The sequence below is a fragment of the Ursus arctos genome, unplaced genomic scaffold (genome assembly GCF_023065955.2).
Source record: "Ursus arctos isolate Adak ecotype North America unplaced genomic scaffold, UrsArc2.0 scaffold_3, whole genome shotgun sequence".
Taxonomy (NCBI): domain Eukaryota; kingdom Metazoa; phylum Chordata; class Mammalia; order Carnivora; family Ursidae; genus Ursus; species Ursus arctos.
The window spans coordinates 9591376-9611855 of NW_026622985.1; the positions used below are offsets into that span (position 1 = coordinate 9591376).

The following is a 20480-nucleotide window of genomic DNA, read 5'->3' on the forward strand; positions in this document are numbered from 1 at the left end:
CTCCCGGGAGCCCCAAGTCCTTTTGTCATCTACACATTTAAGAACATCTTTGGTTTCACGAGGAGAGAACAAATCGGGTTCGTCTCCTGCCGTGATGCGCGGAGTTACCACTGGTAGGTGGCGGGGCAGCCGCCACGCTGCAGCGGTGCGGCCGCAGGACCGGAGGGAGGGGAAGGGCTGCAGGGTGACAACAGCACGTTTCCGGGAATGCTGCACGGACGCCCCCCACACGCCTGTCCACCGTCCAGGGCGCCGGGGCGGCGGGTGGCGAGCGGGGAACCCTGGCGCACACACACACACACACACACACACACACACACACACCCGGACCGACGGCGGGGTTCCTGCGGCTCCTCCCCGTCCTCACGGGGCTGCGGGAGCCTGAGATGCACTAGCCCGCCTGACGCGCCCCAGCCGCCGAGCTCTGGGGCCACCGACGTCACCACCCCCGTCGTCGTGGAGACGAGGTCCGGCACCGGAAGCGGCGCGCGAGGAATGACGCGACGCACGTGCGACAGGCTCCGCAGCGTCGAGTATGAGCGAGCTCCACGGCTAGGGCGCTTGGGCTCGCCTCGGGGCCTCAGTGCCAGTGCGGAAGAGGGCACCCCGCAGCGGGGGCTGCGCGGGATGGAGGAGGAGGGAGACCCCGGTGGAGGCTAGGCCACAGCGCGTCCGCTTCCCTAACACTAACCCTAGCCCTAAGCGCTGCTCCGCCGTCCGGGATCCCAGTCCCGGGCCCTACCCTCCGCGGGCTGACCTTAGATACCCGCCTCCGGCCTAGCAAGCGCGCAAGTCCCACTGCACCCACAGGTCCGGCGTAGTCTGGGAAACGCGGGGCGCGTCCAGAGGCGGGGCGCTCGCGGATTGGCTGGAGGCGGAGGTGGGTGGGGTGGGTCGCGCGGGAGGCGGGGCGCGGAGGTGGGCGGGGCGGCGCGCGCAGATTGGCGGGAGGCAGTGCGCGGAGGTGTGCGGTGCGGTGCGCGCGGATTGGCGGGAGGCGGGGCGAGGAGGTGGACGGAGCGGCGCGCGCGGATTGGCGGGAGGCGGCGGGAGACAGGCGGCGCGCTGCTCGGGGACTGAGGTTCCGCGTCCCGGGAGCCGTGTGGCGGCGGCGGCGGCGGCGGGGCTGGGGCTCCAGTGTCCTCGCGTGACGGAGGGCTGGGCGGCGTCTCGCAGGGCCCCTGCTGCACGCGCCGAGCCGAAGCCAGAGCGCGGGCCGGGGTGGCGGGGCTCCTTCCGGGGCCGCGGCCCGGCTCCGCACGTTTGGGCCGGAAGTTAGTTCGGGCTCCGCCGCGGCCCAGAGCCGTGAGGCCGAACCAGGGTACGAGCGCCTGGCAGCCGCGCTGAAAAGGTATACGGAAGAGGAGAGACTGTGAGCCGTGCCCTGCCGACCTCCGGTGGCGGCCCGGGCTGCTGCACTCCGGGAGCTCGTGTCCCAGTCACGGGAGGCAGACCATAAACTCACAAGAGGTTCCTAATGAATGCCACGAAAATCAGAATGGGAGACGTAGAAGTGCCAGGGGACGGTTGACAGTGAGCTGTGAGCAAAGACAGCGGGGAATGGGGAGCCAGCGAGTCTGCAATGTGCAGGCAGGCACTCGGGAGAAGAGCTGGGGCAGATCTCAGGCCCTTGTAGGGACTTGGGGTTTCAGTCACTGCAGTGGGGAGCCTTTTGAGCAGAGGAGTGACTGTGTAGATTTTGTTTTATTTTTATTTAAAATAGGCATATTATTTCCTGGTAGCTTATATATAGTAAGGTTAGCCTCGTGCCTGAGATGGGGCAGGGGCAGGGGCAGATGCTATGTGGGATCTGAGTGCCAGATAGTTGTCCAGGAGTGAGGCAGGCAGCGGATGCCTGGTTTGGAGAGGGTTTAGGAGAGCCCCAGGTGGGAGACGCATTTCCTAGCTTTCCTCGTCTCCGTTTTTGAATGAGCATGACAAGGTGACACGTTGGGATCCAGCACCATTGATGTGCTGTTCTGAGCCATGTCTGGGATGGGCTGCCGCTGTGCCATCCTCCTCCCATGCCCCTAGGTGCAGTGGAGCCGCGGCGGGAAAGCCATGGGTGGGCAGGGGCTGCAAGGCTGCAGGGCTGCGTCTGTGTTTTCACAGTGACCGCCACCTCCTGGGCCTGAGCACAGCCATGTTTTCGGAGCAGGCCGCCCAGAGGGCCCACACTCTCCTCTCCCCACCATCAGCCAACAATGCCACCTTTGCCCGTGTGCCTGTGTCCACGTACACCAATTCCTCCCAGCCCTTCAGGCTCGGGGAGCGCAGCTTTAGCCGGCAGTACGCCCACATTTATGCCACCCGCCTCCTCCAAATGAGGCCCTTCCTGGTGAGCCGGGCCAAGCAGCACTGGGGTAAGTGATGCGTTCAGGGAAATGCTTCCTCCCCGCCAGCCCAGAAGGGACCTGGGCTTTTTAGGAATGTCCTATGAGCAACCAGGTACAGCTGCAACCTTCTTTAGTTTATCCCACTTCCCGGTTATCTTGGGAAAGTAAACCTCTCTGTGCCTCAGCTTCTTCGGGTAGTTACGAGGATTAAATTAAGGAACGAGTTTAGTTCAGAGGCTGGGTTGGGGTAGGGCTTCGTTCTGGTGGGAACAGTGGTCATCTTACTGGTGTAGGGATGTTCGCCGTCTGGAGTGCAGATGACGTGCTTGTTTGCCCACGCGTGGCCACCCTGTGTCTCAGTGCAGCAGGCCAGGTACCTGGCCCCGGGAGCCCAGGTCCATGAAGACAGATCTCCCCCCCTCAGAGGGGCTCCGTGTCTGCTGCTGGTCTGGGCCCTCCGTGCTGGTTGGGCGTGAATCTCCCGTCCCACAGGCTCTTCTGTCTTTCCTAACCAGGGGCCTGGGCAGGGCTCGTCTTCTTCTTTCTTGCCCGGCTTGGTCCTTGACCTTGTCCTGCAGTTACATTATTTGTAGTGGTGAACAGGCCCCGCAGCTTCAACTTCCGGGCGATGCCACATTCCTCAGTCTTACTGTGGATCAGAGTGGCTTTCCGAGCCGTTTTCAGTTCATCTGAAATGTTTACAGGTGGGACTGTGTCTTATCCATCCACGTGTATTGGCCCCAGCCCTGGCCTTGGTGGTCCCAGCTCCAGACTGCACTGCAGAGAGCAGTGACGCTCAGACCCGTCCCAACGAGCCAAGAGAATCGACTCTGGTTTCATTACAAGGCAGCAAGGGGAACTAGACCATCACATCTGTTAGGGATGGCTTCTTTTGTCTCTGCGGGAGGCACGAGTGCTGTTCGCGTGTCCTCTGCCACGTAACGAGGTCTCCTTCCTGTGGCTCCCAGTGGCCTTTCCTTGCTTTCCTTGAAGTCCTTGGTGACACCCTCCTCGGCCCTGTGTCATTGCCACCTTTTAGGTTCTTTCCGACAGCACCCACTCTGGTGCAGGTTTCTCTCGCAGTCACCACCTCTGCTGGCTGACAGCTGCCCAGTGACAGGAACACAGCCCCTCGGTCTGCCCACAGACGGGTCAGGAGTTCAGACAGTGGCCTGTGATGAGTGCAGCCTTGGCTGGGGGATGGATGGCGGCAGCACTGTCCGCTCGCCAGCCTGGTGGTGGATGCTGGCTGCTAGAACGCCTGCGTGTGGCTTCCCCACGTGGCTTCCCCACGTGGCCAGGCTTTCTGACCAGAGGTTAACCTGTCTTGGGACTCGTCTCTCTCTCTCTCTCTCTTGAGCTTCCTGAACACGCTAAGCCCTTTCTTGTTGGCATTCCCTTCGCCTGGCACACTCTTTCCCTCATGACCTCAGCTTAATGTCACATGCTTCGAGAGGCCTTGTCAGCCACCAGGGGCTTTCTCCTACCTTCTGCCTCAGCTTCTGTGTGTCCATGGCACTTGTCACAGTGGCTGAGCCCTTGTTCACTGCTGTCATCTCTCTCCCTCTGGGTTGTAAGCTTGGTGAGGGTGTGGATGGGCCATGCCATTCACTCTCGATGCTGGTGCTTGGCCCGATGCCCGCATGCCATCCAGCTAGACAGATGTCCTTCCCTCGACACAGGGATGTGTGGTTCTGCCTGGTGCTTAGGTGTGCACCTTAGATCCCAGCTGTGCAACCTTGGACATGTTACTTAACCTCTCTGTGCCTCCGCTGCCTCAAGCATGTGGTGGGACAGTAGCATCTCCCCTGCGTGTTGGCAGGCGCGGATGAGTGTCCCGGACAGTGCTCAGCACAGCCCCCGGGGGCTGAGTGAGGGCTCGGCAGATAAGCTTTGGAGTCTGTTGTTTCCGTGGGTGTCTGGTATTTCTCTTGGCTGCTGGCGCCCTCCTTATCTCGTTTTGAACTACTAGCCTTCACTCCCCAGGGTGTAGCTCTGTGGAATGTTCTTGCTTATTCCGGGGCAGAAGGGGCAGCTGAGCTCCGGAAGGGGCTGGTCCTGCGGCCACATTGTCCCATCAGCTCCTGGCAGCATTTTTCCCAGGCTCAGGGTCTTTACTGACAAACCCACAGGCCTTCTGGGACTTGTGCTCCTTCCTCTCGCCAGCCTGGGTGAGCCCTGCGCACCGTGCCTCTCTCCGGTTTTAGGGCAGGGTGCTTCTTTCTTAGAGTGAGTGTTACCACTTAGATGTACGTTGTATCCGTTTCCTGGTTGCTCCTTGCTGTCACAGACAGCAGAGTCCCAAACCGAGCAGCTTACCACACCAGAAACGTATTCTCTGTCCGTTCTGGAGACCAGGAGTCTGAATGCAGGTGTCTGCCAGCCGGGAGCCCCTCTTCCTTGGCTCTTCCAGTTTCCGGCAGCTGCCCATGCTCCTGTCTTTGCGTGTCTGCCTTTCTTCCAAGGACACGGGATACAGGGGCCCGGCCACATCCCTCTGTCCTCCTGGGGCCGAAGCTGCTGGGGGGGGGGGTCCTGTACTTGATGTTCTCCTTCCCCCTGGAGGCCGGGCCTGTGGTCTGTGGTGCAAACGGAGGCCTGTGCTCTGCCCCTTGGTGGGCAGTGGGGGCGGGGGGGGGGCCGGGTCCCTGAGCTCACGTCACGCCCATCATGCCCAGGTGGTGGGGTCCAGGTGAAGAAGCTGTGTGAGCTGCAGCCTGGGGAGAAGTGCTGTGTGGTGGGGACCCTCTTCAAGGCCATGCCGCTCCAGCCCTCCATCCTCCGGGAGATCAGCGAAGAGGTGAGGCCGGCACACTGCCTTGGGGGCACCGATGGGACCACCAGCTGAGGACCCAGGGAGTCAGGGCGGAGCCTCTGTCCCTGGGGGGAGGGTGGCGAGGGCTGCAATGCCATCTCACTGATGGGGCCTGGGAGCCCCAGGACCCAGCCTCTGGCACCAAGACTCCCTCCCGTCTCCGCCTTCCAGCACAACCTGCTGCCCCAGCCTCCTCGGAGCAAATACATCCACCCCGACGACGAGCTGGTCTTGGAAGACGAACTGCAGCGCATCAAACTTGAAGGGAGCATTGACGCGTCGAAGCTGGTCACAGGTGGGGAGCGGGGGGCAGGCCTGCAGGTGCTAGGACATCCCTCCGTCCCGGAGCGGTGGGCTTAGGGTCGGGCAGTGTGTGAGGCCCCGGGAGGGGGTTCCTGGTTCCTGCCTCCACCCAGAGTCTCGGTCCCGAGTCCTAAGTGAGAATATTCCGGCGGCTGGTTTTGCCCCCGCGGCGCCTGGAGAGAGGTGGCGGCCTCTCGGCCTTCCCTCCTGGAGCCTGACCCTGGTGCTCCCCAGGGACGGTGCTGGCCGTGCTCGGCTCCGCGAGAGACAGTGGGAAGTTCCTGGTGGAGGACCACTGCTTTGCCGAACTTGCCCCTCAGCAGCCCGCCCCCGCCCTCGACACAGACAGGTGAGAAGCAGGCGCTCGGGGGCCTGGCCAGGCGTCCCGGGGAGTCACGGCTGCTGGGCTCCGTGACCCCTGCTCACCCGTGACCGTGGCAGAGCTCTGCCAGTGGCCAGGGTGGGGGCGGCGGGGGTTGGGGGACACCCGCTTTCTCAGCACCCAGGGGGACCCTGACTTCTCCTGCAGGTTTGTGCTGCTGGTGTCTGGTCTGGGCCTGGGTGGAGGCGGGGGCGAGAGCCTGCTGGGCACCCAGCTGCTGGTGGACGTGGTGACAGGACAGCTGGGGGACGAGGGGGAGCAGTGCAGCGCCGCCCACGTGTCCCGGGTCATCCTCGCCGGCAACCTCCTGAGCCACAACACCCAGAGCAGAGATTCCATCAACAAGGTACGGCCCCCGCCCGCCCGCAGTCAAGCCCCTCCTGCCTCAGGGAGAGTCGGGGCGCGGGGTCTTGCATGTGTGGTGGCCAGTGCCCCACAGTGAGGCTGCGGTCTCTGCTCTGGCCCTGCCTCCTGAGCGTGGCGGGGGTGGGGGCTGTGGCACAGAACCACCAGAGCAGGGGGGCTCTGGGCGTCCCTTTGATCTGAGCCTGTCTTGGGGCCTGACACCTACGGACTTCTGTCCCCAGGCCAAGTACTTAACCAAGAAAACCCAGGCAGCCAGCGTGGAGGCGGTCAAGATGCTGGATGAGATCCTCCTGCAGCTGAGCGTGAGCGAGCTGGGGGTGGTGGCTGGGGATGAGATGGAGTCTGCGAAGCTGCAGCGGGCACCGGAAGGCGGGCCGGGGGGGGGGGGGCGGATCTGGAGGGCACCAGGCCCTGCAAGCTCCCCTGCCCCTGTGCCCTCCAGGCGTCAGTACCCGTGGACGTGATGCCAGGCGAATTTGACCCAACCAACTACACGCTCCCCCAGCAACCCCTGCACCCCTGCATGTTCCCACTGGCCACTGCCTACTCCACCCTCCAGCTGGTCACCAATCCCTACCAAGCCACCATCGATGGAGTCAGGTAGCCGGTTGCAGCCACACCCCTGTCTGACCCCTGACCTTGTGCCTCTGTGGCACCAGGAGGGGAGGGTTGGGTCCAGGGCTGCAGAGGGCCCATTGGATCTGGGCTCTTTCTCAGAGTCAGCTTGGGACACCCGTGGCGAGAGTGCCGGGGGAGCTCTGGGCTGCCTCCTGTGGGAGTACAGGCGGCGGCCCCCCGGGGTCGGAATCAGTGGAGCCTTGCCTTGCAGATTCCTGGGGACATCAGGACAAAATGTGAGTGACATTTTCCGGTACAGTAGCATGGAGGATCACTTGGAGATCCTGGAGTGGACCCTGCGCGTCCGTCACATCAGCCCCACAGCCCCGGATACGCTAGGTAACGGGACTCAGCCCCGTGGGCTAAGACCAGAGGACCAAGGGAGTCCTGATTGGGGGCCTTGATGCCCAGAGGGTTTGCAGCCTGAATTGGCACTCGCCAGTCCTGCCATGACCTAAGGGAAAGCCTAAAAGGTTGACACTAGTTCTGGAACCTCCTCTGGAATCTGAGCTCTGTCTACAGCCAAGGCCCTGCGTAGGGCTGAAGCCCACGGGGAGCATATTGGGAGCTCCGGCTGGGCAGAACCCAGCACCCTGCCGCAGTGCCCACCCAGCAGGGCAGGCTGACCTGACCCCAGAGCCGTGGGGCCATGTCACAACAGGCAGGGCTGCTACCAGCAGAGCCCAAGCATGTGTGAGGGGCAGGGGTGGGGCCCTGCACCCTGACCGTGTGCAGCTGAGAAGCCCCAGCCACTGTGGGCTTTCTCCAGGTTGCTACCCCTTCTACAAGACTGACCCGTTCATCTTCCCGGAGTGCCCTCACGTCTACTTTTGCGGGAACACCCCTGAGTTTGGCTCTAAAATCTTCCGAGGTGAGTCCTGTCTTCTGGGGGCCCTGGGCCTGGGCTGTCACAAGGGACTCTGTCCTGGGGACAGGGCTCACAGAGAAGACCTCACTGGAATCCCCAGGCCCCGTGGGGTAGGCGGCGCACCCAGTGGCCAGCGGATGGAGCATGTCTGGGCAGGGGCTGATTGGTCCACACCTGTGCTGCAGGCTTAGTGCCCAACTCCGGTCAGCAGGGCTTAGCCTTTGACCTTTGTGCTGCCTTCTGTCCCTCCGTCTGGTCCAGAGGAGCTTCTGCAGCCAGCACTCCCTCGGGGCTGACAGGGATCTCCTGTTGGCTTCTGGTGACTTCCCTTGGAGCCAGGGCCCACCTAGAACCTAAGCGGGGGGTGCCTGTGTGGCTTCTTTACAGGCCCAGAGGACCAGAGGGTGCTGTTGGTGGCCGTCCCAGACTTCAGCACCACGCAGACCGCCTGCCTTGTGAATCTGCGTAGCCTGGCCTGCCAGCCCATCAGCTTCTCGGGCTTCGGGGCAGAGGATGAGGACCTGGGGGGCTTGGGTCTGGGCCCCTGACTCACAGAGACCCCAGCTGTCTGTTCTGTGCAACATTGACACTGCAGCGGCATTTACTTTATAATAAAAGCCCGAACAGGGGGCCTGGGTGGCTCAGTCCATCGAGCATCTGACTCTTGATTTTGGCTCAGGTTGTCATCTCAGGGTCATGAGATCGAGCCCCATGTTGGGCTCATGCTGAGCGTGGAGTCGGCTTGACATTCTCTCGTCCTCTGCCCCTCCCCCCCGGTCTCTCTCTCAAATAAATAAATAAGATCTTTTAAAAAAAAGGCTGACCAGTGTGCTGGTGTTGGGCTCCGGGGCAGAGCTGGTGCGGGCTCCGGGGCAGAGCTGGTGCTGGCCCCGGCACTCGCGTGCATGCCGCTCTCCCTCCTCCCCCTCCCCGAGTGCTCAGCAACACGTCTGCCATGAGCTTGCTTTATTGGTGCGGCTGACGGGGCAGATGGCGGTGGAGTCTGTGCGCACCGGGCCCTGCGGAGCCCGGCTCAGCCCGTCCAAGGCGGCCAGGAGCTTGCCTGCACAGCCTGGCTGCGCGGTGCCCTCCCGTGTGGGCCCCCTCCGGCCGGTCTACACCGAGGGCAGGGGGCTTCCGCGTGCTGATGGCGGCTGAGCGGGCTCGGGTGCTCAGAAGTCCCCAAAGTTCACTGTGTAGGTCTCGGCTGTGGTGAAAGGGAAATCTGGGCCCATGACCACCACCACCTCCTCCTCCTCCTGGTCCTGGTCCTCCTCCTCCTCCTCCTCAGGCCCCAGCTCTGTCCCAAACTCCGTCCCAAACTCCGTCACCACCTCCGTGTAAGTCTCCGTCTCCAACTCCTCCCAGCCCGCCGTGCCCGCCGTGGTGGCCTCGGGCGCCACGTGCCAGGGCCCCAGGCTGGCGATGGGGGTGGGGGAGGCCGTGAGAGCGGGGGTGGGGGGCAGCGTGGCGGTGGGGGGCGCCGTTGTCGCGGGGGTGCTGGGGCCGGGGGTGGCCGTGGCATTGAGGCGCCGGAGCCGCATCTGCTCGCGCATGCGCAGCCGGTACTGCAGGCGGCGCCGCTGCATGCGCCGCTGCTGGGGGGTCATGGGGCGCGAGGGGTCGATGCGCGGGATGGGCCGGTTCCCGTTCATGGCCATGATCTCGCGGATGCGCTTCCAGTTGGAGCGGGCCAGGATGAAGTTGCACTGGGTGGCCCCGATGTCATAATCCACGTTGCAGGTCTTGGCACTCGGAGTGTAGCCCTCTGCGTGGGCCGTCACGCGGTACTCACCCGGATTCAGGATGCGCCAGTAGTCACCACCGCTCGCTGCAGCGGGAGGCCGGGTGCTGCAGCCCAAGACGTCCCCCTCCCAGCCCCCAGCCCTCCCTCTGCCTCGGGCGGACCCCCTGGGGATGGGGGGGGAGCGTCTGGCCAAGACCTCGCACAGATCTGCCTCCCCACCTCAGGAAGGAGGGGCGGCCGTGTGCACACAAGGTACCTGTCTTCACACCGTGGTTAATGCCGCTCACGGAGATGGTGGCATTGGCGATAGGGATGCCCTGCTCATCGGTCACAACCCCCTTGATGCCACGGTGAACCTGCGGAGGGAGGCAAGGCCGGGGGTCCACATGCAGGCCCCACACAGCCCGCACCCAGCTCCCCTGTCCCGCCGGGCCCCTCTGGGCCTCAGTTCCCCAGGACCCCAGCCCAGCCCAGTCCCCCCGCCCCCCCCCCGCACCTGCTCCATGAAGGTGAGCAGAGCCTCCTTGTTGTTCTCCCACTCGCGGGGCAGCTCACTCTCATGGGGGAACTTGTCACAGCCCAGGTAAATGGAGAGCTCCAGGCAGTTGGTGTGCAGGTAACTGAAGTCGTTGATGGCTGCGCAGGGGCAGACAGAGCCGCAGTCACCCGCGGGCCCCACCGGACGCCCCACCTGGCCCCTCCCAGGCTGACTTACTCCCAGACCGAGGGTTCCACTTGGCCCCGTTGACGATGCCCATGCCGCTGGTGTAGTCCTGTGCTTGGCACCCTCCCCGGTACGGCTCCGTCATGGTGAGGTGGGCAGAGGCGAAGGAGATGGCCAGCCAGCGGAAGATGGCGTGGTCTGGGGTCTCCTGGGCCTCAGACACCTCGTCTTCGTCTTCTCCCCGGGCAGCTGCCATGGCTGCGGCCAGCAGCTGCTCCTGGGTGGGCGTTCGGGCCATGTCGTAGGGGTAGGAGACGAGACGCTCACCACCGTTCAGGTTGGCCCCCAGCACGAAGGGGTTCTTCTCCATCCAGGCGATGATGGCTCGGACCTCTGTGGACACCTGGGGGCGACCACTGTGTGAGGTCTGAGCCACAGCCTCCATCACCCTCCTTGCAGAAGTACCCCCCCAAGTACTCATGCCCCCTCTGTGTCCTCAAGCCTCTGCAGGCTCAGTGCCTAGCCTCAGTCACCCACCAGCGCACCCCCAAGTCCGGAGCTCAGGACCCCAGGGTCCGGGCTGCTCCCCCAGGCCTGCTAGCCAGGCTGTGGCCTCACCGTGGCGTCTGGGGAGAGGTAGCGTTCAGGAATGGGCAGGTTATTGTTGGGGACCCGGTAGGGGACCCATTTCCTCTCCTCCGCTCCCCAGAGCACAGAGTTGAGATCTGGGAAGTCTTCATAGATGTCAAAACCCTCCTCAGTCCACAGCCCCATCGCCCAGTTCCCAAACTCGGAGCCCTGGAGGAACCAGTGGGATTGACGTCAGCCTGCCCCCCTACCCCCCGCCCAGCCTGGCCCTGCCGCCCCCACCCACCAGCCCAGTGTCCACCCTCCCACCCCTCCGCTCCCCCACCCACCATCTGCGCTGCCACCTCATAGCCATCGGGGTTCAGCGAGGGCACCAGGTGGATGCGTGTGTCCTGCACCAGGCTGCGCACGCGGGGGTTCCCGTCTCGGTACTCGCGGCACAGGTACTGCATGAGCAGCAGAAGCAGCTCTCGGCCCAGCACCTCGTTGCCATGGATCCCAGCCGTGTACCGGAACTCGGGTTCCCCTGCAAGGGCAGGAGCCTCAGCAACCCCCGGGGACCCAGAGGAAGGACCCAAACTGGCTCACACCCAGGCAGATGGGGGCAGCTGAGGTTTGTTGGGCCCGACAAGGCAGACGGGGACCCCCCGAGAGGCTCCTGAGACAGGCCCAGGGACCAGCTGCAGTGCCAGGGCCTTGCTCACATCCACGCCAGGGAGGGCCCTCACCCAGCTCGTGATCCCCAGGGTTGTCCGAGATCTCCATGGCGTAGATCTTGAGACCGCGGGAGCTCTTTCCCAGGCTGTACGTGCGGGTGATAGTGGGGCACTCCTCGTTCACTACCTTCATCAGCTGGACGCGGTGGGGGGGACACCAAATTACACAACCCACCCCCCATGGAGGCGGCCCTTGATGCAGCGAGTGCCAGGTGCTCCCACCCCCCTGGTCTGTTCCGTGGGGACGGCGTCTATGGTAGGAGTGGCTGCAAGCGACCCCAGCCCCTCTTGGGTCCTAGCACCAGAGGGAGACGCCCTGTGGGTTCCCCCTTCCCGAGGCGAGCGGGGGCCAACCTCCCTCTCACAGGCCGTGTCTGGGATGGGAGCCCTGAACACAAGCTCCCCCGTGAGCCCTGAGCCCAGCTGCCGGACAGGCCCCCACGGCCCAGGGACAAGCGCCCTACCTGGCGCATGTCCTTGTAGCTGTGGTGTCGGAAGTCCAGATTGTCTGTGGTCACCACCTCGTTCTGGGTGTAGTAGCTGTGGACGGCTGCAGGAGGCGGGCAGGGCCCTGAGCCGGCCACCTGCCAGCCTGGCCAGCCCCCGCCCCCGCCCCGGCTGCCCGCCAGCCCCCTGCACTCACGAGACATGGGACACCCCAGCACTTCCAGGCGCAGGCACAGGCTGCCGTTCCAGGTGAGCGGGTAGACGCGGATGAAGCGGGCCACCACCGGCTCCGGGAGCTCGCTCAGCACGGGCGTGTCCTTGTCCACATTCCCATGGAAGGTCTGGGGAGAGGCCGGCCTCAGAGCAGCGTCGCCCCCGCCCCCGCCAAGAGCCCCCTCCAGCCCCAATGCCGGGGCAGAGCTGCGAGCTCAGGTGCCCACCATTTCCTCGTAGCCGTTGGTGTACATCGTCCACGTCTGGCTGTCGTTGCTGAAGCCCACGAAGAAGGAGGTCACGAAGTCATCACTGGGGAGCAGATGGCAGTCAGGGCAAGGCTGCTCCCCCTGCCCCAGGTCCCGGGCACTCAGGAGCTGCCAGGGGTGTGTGGGGCTTGCCCCGGGCAGCAGGAGCGGCTCCCACGCCCTCTGCGTGTCATGGATGGCTGAACGCACACCCACGAGGACTGGGGGTGGCATGTCCTGCGTGGGACGCAGTCCTGGGCCCAGAGCCATCCACCCCTCGCTAAGTGCCTGTGTGTCTGGCTGACGTACTGGATGCTGGAGTCACGGCCCTGGGTGATGACGCCTGTGAACTTGGTGGTCCTTCTGGTGTCTATCTCGATCCACTGTCTCTGAGCGTCATCCTCAGCGCACCACGCCCCGTCATAGTAGTCGTCCTCCGTGGCCCCTGCCTGATGCGGGTGGTGGGGACGATGAGCCGGGGAAGAGCCCCGCACCCAGCTGCAGGATGGGCGCCGCCCAACACCCACCTGCATGTTGAGCCTGCCTCGCTGTGCCCCCAGGCCGTGGCGCAGCATGGACGAGGCCCGGATCTGGTTGTCCTCGATACGGTGGGACTCCATCCCGATGGGGGGACACTCTAGGGACACGGCACCCAAGCCTGGTGGCCCACTGGCTCTGGCACTCCCTCCACAAAACCCAGAACGAGGAGCCCAGAGCCCAGGGCCCTTACAGCAGGGGGCGCTCGTCAGGGCAGCTGCGCCCCAGCCTGTGCTTCCCCTCCCTGGGCCTCAGCTTCCTCATCTGGCGAAAGGGCGGAGGCCGCCAGCTCCAAAAGGCCACATGCTCACATGAAACTACAGGGAACAGCCACCCCAGAGCTCAGCCCCTCGTAGGCACCACCTGCATCAGGGCCATCTGCACACCTGCCTTGTGCTGAGTTCTGTCCCCGCGGGTTAATCCCAGGGCAGAGATACTCCAGCACCTGCCCCTTCTGGGTCCCAAGAATTTAAGAGCAGGAAAGGATTCTGGAGGCCTGGACCACCATCGGGAAGTCCAGGATGGGGATCCACATGTGACTTTGAGTCATTTGTCCAGCACCCTTACCCTGCTGTCACTGCATGGACCTCAGCCCCCCCCAGCCCCTTACATACCCCAGCCCCCACACACATGCCAGCCCCCCCACCAGTCCCCACACCGACTCCCCAGCTCCCCAAACCCCAGCCCCCACACCTACCCCTCAGTCCCCACACACACCCAATCCCCCCCACACCCCAGTCCCCTCAACCCCCAGACCCCACATATACCAGCTCCCCCACATACCCCAGACTCCCCACATATACCAGCCCCCCACATACACCAGTCCCCCACATACAGCAGCCCCCCACACACTCCAGCCCCCCAACCCCCAGCCCCCACACCCACCCGCCATTCCCCACCCTCTCCCCAGTCCCCGCAGCCCCCAGGCCCCTCACTCACTGACTTTCTCCGTGGGAGCCCACTCCTCCTCCAGCTCCTCACCCTTCCGGGGCCCTGGAGGCAACAACGGGACAAGTGGTACAGAGGGTCCAGGAGCCTCAGGAATGCAATTGCTCTCACACAGGGACCCCGGCTGTGTGGCTTCAGCCCCCAGACACACACCTTTGTGGTCCTTGCTCTTCTCCACAGTCCACTTGTCATCTGTCTCCTCTTCCTTGGGGCTGCCCTCCTTTTTGGGTTTCTCTGAACAGTGGAAGGTAGAAGAATCCTGTTATCTTAGCCCTGGGCTTCAGGGGGCAGGGGGCTCAGGGGGCAGGCCTGCACTGGGGCAAGGAGGTCAGGGGTCAGGTCTGCAGGGGGTTCAGGGGTCAGGCTTGTGGGGGCGGAGGCACAGGGGATTGGGGGTCAGGCCTGCACCGGGGGCAGGCCTGCAGGGGGGGGCGGGCGTTAGGCTGAGTGGGGCAGGGGGGTCAGAGGTCAGGGCTGTATGGGGGGTGGGGGCAGGGGGGGTCAGGCCTGCACTGGGGGTCAGGCTGGGGGTAGGAACAGCTTGGTTCCACTCACTCAGCTCCTCCTTCTCTTCATCTGTCTCCAGCTCAGTGTGGGGTTTCCTGGGTCTGGGAGGCCCGAAGTAATAGTCCACTGTGGGGAGGCAGAGCCCTGCTGAGGTGGCCCAGATGCTGTCCCCAGGGCCCCTCTGCGAGCCAGAGCTCCTACATCCACAGGGGCCCGGCCGGCAGGACTGGGAAGGGGGGAGAGCATGAGGAGGAAGTGGGATCAGGGCCTGCCCATGAAGAATCCAGGGAGGCAGGGATGAGGAGGGAGGGTCTCCTGGGGGAGGCCCCCTAGGCACAGGTAGGATGAGCAGAGCCTGGGAAGTCACCAGCTTGGGGAAAGGTGGGCCATGAAGTCTGGGCAGGGAGTGGGGCACACACAGGACACACCTTGTGTGACACCTGACACCTGTGGCCCGGAGGGAGGGGGTGGTCTTGAGTGAGGGCTGAGCTGGGGCGAAAGGTCAGTGGGAGGGATTGGTGGGGACCTGGGGGCAGGGAAAAGGCAGGGCCCGGCTCAGGCCCACGGGGACACAGGCGCAAGAGGGAGAGGACAGTGGCTGCCCAGAAGGAGCTGGAGTCCTGTGCCATGACGCCAGGCAGAATGGGAGCAGGGGACGGAGAGTGAAGCCCACTAGGGTTCGGGAGGGACTGGCCCGAGGGAAGAGAGACGAGAGGGCTGTGAGCCCATGTGGGCACGGAGGGGCACGGGAGGGCCTGCGCCAAGGCAACTCCCACCAAAGCCCCGGAAGCAAGGGGGTGGCCAGTCGGGGTCCCGGGCACTCACTGTCATCATAGTGGGGGATCACGTAGCCATCCCCGTAGTCAGGAGGCAGGGGCGGTGGCAGCGGCTTCAGAGGCGGCTCTGTGGAGGCGGGAGGCAGGGGTGGGCCCAGAGCCCCCATGCCGGGCACCCCTCCCTCCCCCAGCTGTCCCCATCCTACCGATCCTCTCCTTGGGGGCCTCTGGCACAGGCCCAGGCAGCTCGGCCTTCTCCTCCGGGCGCTGCGGCCAGACCCGCTCGGGGCCTCCTCCTGCTGGGGGGCGGCCGGTGCTGCTTCTGGCGCCTGATGTACTCAACTGAGGGGAGGGCGGGCTCTGAGCCAAGGCAAGGCCCCCTGGAGGGCGGTGGGGCGGGGAGGGCAGGGCCTCGGGGTGGACCCACCATCGGCGGGCCCTGGGGCCAGGGGTCCGGATCCAGACAGGGGCAGTGGGCTCCTACTCACAGTCCTCGTAGTCCTCCCTCTCTATCTGGTCGTTGTAGTCCAGCGTGGGCGGCTCGGCCTCCTCCTCCGGCTCTGGGGGAAATGCTCAGGGCTGCCTTGTCGAGGACACTCACAGATGCCCCTCCCCAGGCCCACGCTAGAAAGCCAGCCAGCCGAGGCAGCGAGTCCCCAAGGGCAGGTGGATATCGGCCACTCACCAGACTGGCGCTCCGGGTCAGTTTCTCCTCCTGGACCCAGCCAAGGACTTGGGAGGGCCCCGCCTGCAATGCAAAGCCCACAAGCCGGTGGACGGGAAGCCCGCCCTGACCACTGGTTGTATAGGGAGCCCCCCGCAAGACCTAGGCCCTGACGACAGCTCCTGAAGCCTGAGCTCACTCCCAAGAGGCTGGGACCGCTCTGGCCTTCAGCACCCTGCTGGCATCTCCTGGGGCCAGAGAGCTGGAGGGCTTTCTGGGGAGCCCAGGCCCCAGCAGGAGGGCTCCCCAAGGGCTCAGGGCTCAACAACACACGGGAGGAGGGATCTGCGTGGGGCCCGGGGGACAGATCAAGGACACTGGAGAGCAAACGCCATTCACAAGGCTGCCAGGTGGCCCCTACCCAGAGGAGGCAGCCACCCCGAGGGAGCTCCAACCAATGGCTATGCACCTGACAACAGCGAGCTTCCCGAGCCCACCCTCTCTGAGGCCCTCGGGATCTAACTGCAGGAGGCAGAGGCCTAGGGACCCCCTCTCCCTCCCAGTAGCCTAGCAGCTCAGAGCCCCACAGCCCCAGGATTGCCGGCACACACCTCCCTCCTGCGGCAGCTCCTCGGGGCCGGGGCCGGGAGGCAGGGGCCGTGGCCACCACGGGGTTTCTGAGGGGGTCGGGGTGGGGGGCCTCTTCCCAGCCGAGGGCTTCTTGGTGGCCTTGGGTGGTTTCTCCTTGGGCTTCTTGGTGGCCTTGGGTGGTTTCTCCTTGGGCGGTTTCTCCTTGGGCTTCTTGGTGGCCTTGGGTGGTTTCTCCTTGGGCTTCTTGGTGGCCTTAGGAGGCTTCTCCTTGGGTTTCTTGGGTGGCTTAAGGGACCCCTCCAGGGGTTGCTTGGTCGCCTTGAGGCCTTTGTCCTTCTTCCCTTTCTTCCCTTTGTCCTTGGCCTTTTCCACAGGTGCTGTCACAAATGCAGGTGTAAGTCAAATCAACGGAGACTTCGCTCCATACCTCATGTGGCCGCCCCAAGGTGCCCACAACCCCAGGCACAGCGGCTCCTGCGGGTCCTGTGTTTCTTGGATTGGGAAACCGAGAGGTTAAGTCACTTGCCCTCGTGGCAGAGCTGGGATCAGAACCCAGGCTTTCTGTCTGCAGCTCTCTGCCGCCAACACCACAGCTTGGCCCAGGGAGCAGGCCCTCACCCTCCCACCTGCCAAAACTCAACAGAGGCCCCTCAGCATCCCCTTCTTCCCCACGTGTCCACTCAGCTGATCAGGGAGCGTTATCCTGTGCCGGGCACGGAACAGGCAGAGAGGTGACTGAGCCATCCAGGCCGGGGGAGTGCCCGGTGTAAAGGGGAAGGAGCTCTCATCCCTGCCAACTGCCACACAAAGTCAAGGGCCTGGGCCTGGGACCTCCTTGCAGGGGCAAGAAAAGCTTCAAAGAAAAGGGTCACTCATGCCTGTTTCAAAAAGTAAGGGGTCTGGGGTGGGTTGGCAGCTCTAACCAAGAGGGGGTCCTGGGGCCACACAGAGGATTGGGGGGCTCTCCCCCCAGGCACCCAGCTGCTTAGCCCTCTCAGAGTCTGGGGGAGGAAGCAGGAGCAGGGCACGGGGCAGTCTGTGGGAGTCCCCCAGGCCCCTGAACAAGTGCAATGGAGAATGTGATGGGGGTGGTGGCCGGAGGCCTAAACACAGAAAAATTTACAGAATGCACACAGCCAGGAGAAACAGGGCTGCCACAGCGGCATCCAGGAGGCCAGGACAGTAAGCCTGGAATGGGGAGTAGAGGTGGGGGGGGAGGCCATGTTGGGTCCTAGGACCCGCCCCCCAAGGGGTGGGGAAGGAGCCAGGAATGATCTAGAAGAGGACGCAGGGGAGGGGCCGCTGACCTCAGGAATGATGAATGGTGCTTTGGAGTCTCCTGGGAGAGAGAGATCAACAGGACCCTTGCCCCCCTGCAGAAAGTCACCACACACAGCTGAGGTTTACTGACAACTGATTATGTAAGAAGCCCTGGGCCGCGTGCCCTGTGATGCACCCCCACAGTGAAGCCCCGCGCCACGGAGACTGTGCTGCCCACTGCTCCTGGCAGCCCCCTCACCTGCCTCTGCGCTCTTGGAACAGGAGGCCGGGCAGGAGGGTGCTGGAGACCTTCCCAAGGAAGGTCTGAAGCTGGGACTCTGGGGGTGGCGTGGGCACAGCCACACAGGGTGTGCCACACACAGGCCCCATGAAGACATGAGGGCAGCTCACAGGACAGACTTGGGGAGGGGGCAGCAAAGTCTCCACGTGGCTCAATGCTCATCCTTCTGGGGGGCAGAGGGGGGCTGGGGGTGAGGGACCGGAGGGCCCAAACCTCCGGCCGCAGACCTGCTGGATGTGCGTCCATGCCGAGGGCTACGAGCCAGCACTGACCTCTGTCTGGCGCAGGGTCCTGCCAGACATCTGGGCTCTCTTGTGCCTCACAGAGCAGACTGGACAGCGGCCAAACCCCTGCCAGGGCCTGCCATTGTCACCTGAGATGCGGGGCACCCCGAGGTCCCCCATTGCACGGTGGGCCACCCCCCAGGCACGGCGCCCCTGGGGATCTTACCCTCTTTGGCCACCCCCGGGCGCGCCCCAGGCTTGCCCCCCGTCTGGGCTTTGCGGGCGCGCAGGGTGGGCTCGGGGGGCGGCGGCGCCTCCAGGTCGTCCTCCCGGGTCTCGGGCTCCAGCTCCGACAGGAAACCCTCGAGGAACTCCTCGATCTCGTCGTCGGTCAGCACCGTCTGCGGGCGCCCCCCGGGGCACAGCGCCAGCAGCGCCAGGAGGCAGCCAAGCAGGGGCGCCCCGCGCACGGCCGCCATGGCCGGGCTTGCGTGGGGGGCAGGGGCGCGGGGGGCCCCGGGGACGAGGGGCGGGAGACTCTGGGGAGGGGCGGCAGAGGGGTCTCGCGTGGGCGGGGGCTCCGGGGTAGACGGAGGGCTCCGGGCAGGAGCGGGAGGGAGGATCCGGGGTGGGGCGAGAGGGTTCCGGGCCGGGCAGTGGCTCAGGAGAGAGTGGGGGGCTCAGGGGTGGCCGGGGGCCTCTGCGGCGCTGGTGGCGGCTGGAAGCTCCGGCCCCGCGTGGCGCGCTCCCGCGCGGACCGCCTCTCCAAAGCTCCAGTGGCGGCCGGGGCGGGGGCGCCGGGGCTTCCGGAGCCGGCTCCCCCCACCCCTGGGGAAGGAGGAGGAGGAGGAGGAGCCGGGCGTGGACGGAGGGGCTGCGGGGGCGGGGGGGGGGGGTGCGGCGATCTGTCCCGGCGCCGCGCGCTTGGCACTTTCCGGAGCGGTATCTGGGGCCGGCGTCCCGGGCCCGGAGGCCTGAGCCTAGGACGGAGGACCTGGGGGAGGGGGAGGGAGAGTCGGAGGGGATGGGGGTCTTGAGGACGCAGGTCCCAGGGGTCCAATGGCGCCCCCCACCCCCCGACGCTGGGTCTGCAGCACCGCGCTCTAGTAGGCTGGGACCGGGAGGCGAGATGCCACCAAGACCAACGGAGGGGATCGGGAGCCCTGACGGCAGAGCCCAGGGTCTGGGCTTCCTTCCGCCTCTGGTTTCTGAGACCCCCCATTTCAGGGCTCTGGTCTGGCGGTGAGGGCTCTTGGCCAACCGATCCTTCCCTCTCTCTGGAGGCTTGGGCTGGCAACTCTGGAACTGTCACCAGCTTTCCTTCAGACGCCCAGCTAGTTTCCCCGGTCCATGAGCCCTGTGCTGGTTCCCGGTGAGGGACAGCTCTTCGGGAACTCACTCTCCAGTGGCAGGCAGGTGCAAACCTGCCCTCAGGGCAGGCCAGCTGCTCTGCTGGGGCTGGGAGTCTCTAAGTAATGTCCCCCTCCCCCCAGGTCCTGGCAAACAAGGGCAAGTTTGGAAGGGGGCAGAGGGAGGAGATTCCTTTCCAGTTGTATTAAATTTGTGTATAATTTCACAGGAATGGGACTCCGCACTCACGCAATGATTTCCATACAAGGTGAGGGGTTTCCTGCCCACTCCTACACCTGGATCCCCGCAGCCCGCTTACCTGGCCTCTCCAGCAAATGGTACAGCCTCAGGTCAAGCCAGGCCTGGTCAAGGGAAGATTTACGGGTAGTGCCTGTGCGCCCAGATCCACATGGAAGGTACAGGAGCCACAGAGGCAAAGTAGACCAGACGCTGCCTCTGAGGACCCAGCTGGGGAGAGACCTTGTGTGCCTTTAACCCACCAAAGCTGTGTGCTGGGGTGTGCCACGGGGACAGTCACTAGACACTGAGGCAGGAGGTGCTACTGTCTGGGGCCAGTCCCCTCCCCTAGGGTTTCTTCTGTTTCCTGCAGTGAACCCTGCCTCATCTCTGTGGACACACGGCTTTCCCACCAGCTCAGATCCCAGCATGGACGGCCATGTCTCTCGTTCCTCTTACCAGAACCTGGTTCTTAAAGACTGTTCACGGTAGCTGCAGCCACCGCATGGACGGGGCGGGGGGGGGCACATATATTGGGTAGTGGGAGAATTTCAGGATCAATCAGTAATATCTGTATGGGTGCCAGCATAGATCAGAGAATCCAAAATAGATTAGTAATGTCTGCCATGGGTGCTGGCGTAGGAAGTTAGGACACGTGTGTTTCCATAGGCATCTTGAAGGGCAAATGTCAGCTGGCCCCAAATGGGCCTCACACCTGAGGCTGGAGCTCCCAGAGCAGGGGGAATGAGGAAGCGAGAAAAAGCACAGCTCGAT

At 64.5% G+C, this 20480-nt stretch overlaps 2 protein-coding genes across 5 annotated transcripts; one reads left to right on the plus strand and one right to left on the minus strand.

The window, feature by feature from the left end:
* Positions 1–518: 518 nt before the first annotated feature.
* POLD2 (DNA polymerase delta 2, accessory subunit) lies at positions 519–8505 on the plus strand. Of its 4 annotated transcripts, none has more exons than XM_044385466.3 (11): positions 519–810; positions 2113–2363; positions 5015–5136; positions 5323–5446; positions 5689–5803; positions 5984–6182; positions 6424–6504; positions 6645–6802; positions 7032–7159; positions 7590–7691; positions 8076–8505. In XM_044385466.3, exons 2-11 carry the CDS (start codon positions 2144–2146, stop codon positions 8234–8236), a joined length of 1410 nt encoding a protein of 469 aa, XP_044241401.1. In that variant the 5' UTR covers positions 519–810; positions 2113–2143; the 3' UTR covers positions 8237–8505. The 4 variants fall into 4 exon arrangements, with proteins under 4 accessions (XP_044241401.1, XP_044241399.1, XP_044241402.1 ...); XM_044385464.3 differs by having other exon boundaries at positions 525–880; XM_044385467.3 differs by lacking the exon at positions 519–810 and adding an exon at positions 931–964.
* Positions 8506–8641: 136 nt separating this feature from the next.
* AEBP1 (AE binding protein 1) lies at positions 8642–18861 on the minus strand. Its single transcript, XM_026502303.3, is given in 22 exon segments — positions 8642–9519; positions 9692–9791; positions 9932–10071; positions 10151–10502; positions 10718–10897; positions 11017–11213; positions 11416–11539; positions 11868–11953; positions 12047–12191; positions 12291–12375; positions 12621–12760; positions 12839–12948; positions 13788–13841; positions 13950–14030; positions 14352–14429; positions 15129–15206; positions 15286–15368; positions 15370–15421; positions 15568–15639; positions 15765–15827; positions 16355–16711; positions 18346–18861. Coding segments are annotated over 22 exon segments (3489 nt in total). The 5' UTR covers positions 18599–18861; the 3' UTR covers positions 8642–8860.
* Positions 18862–20480: the final 1619 nt, after the last annotated feature.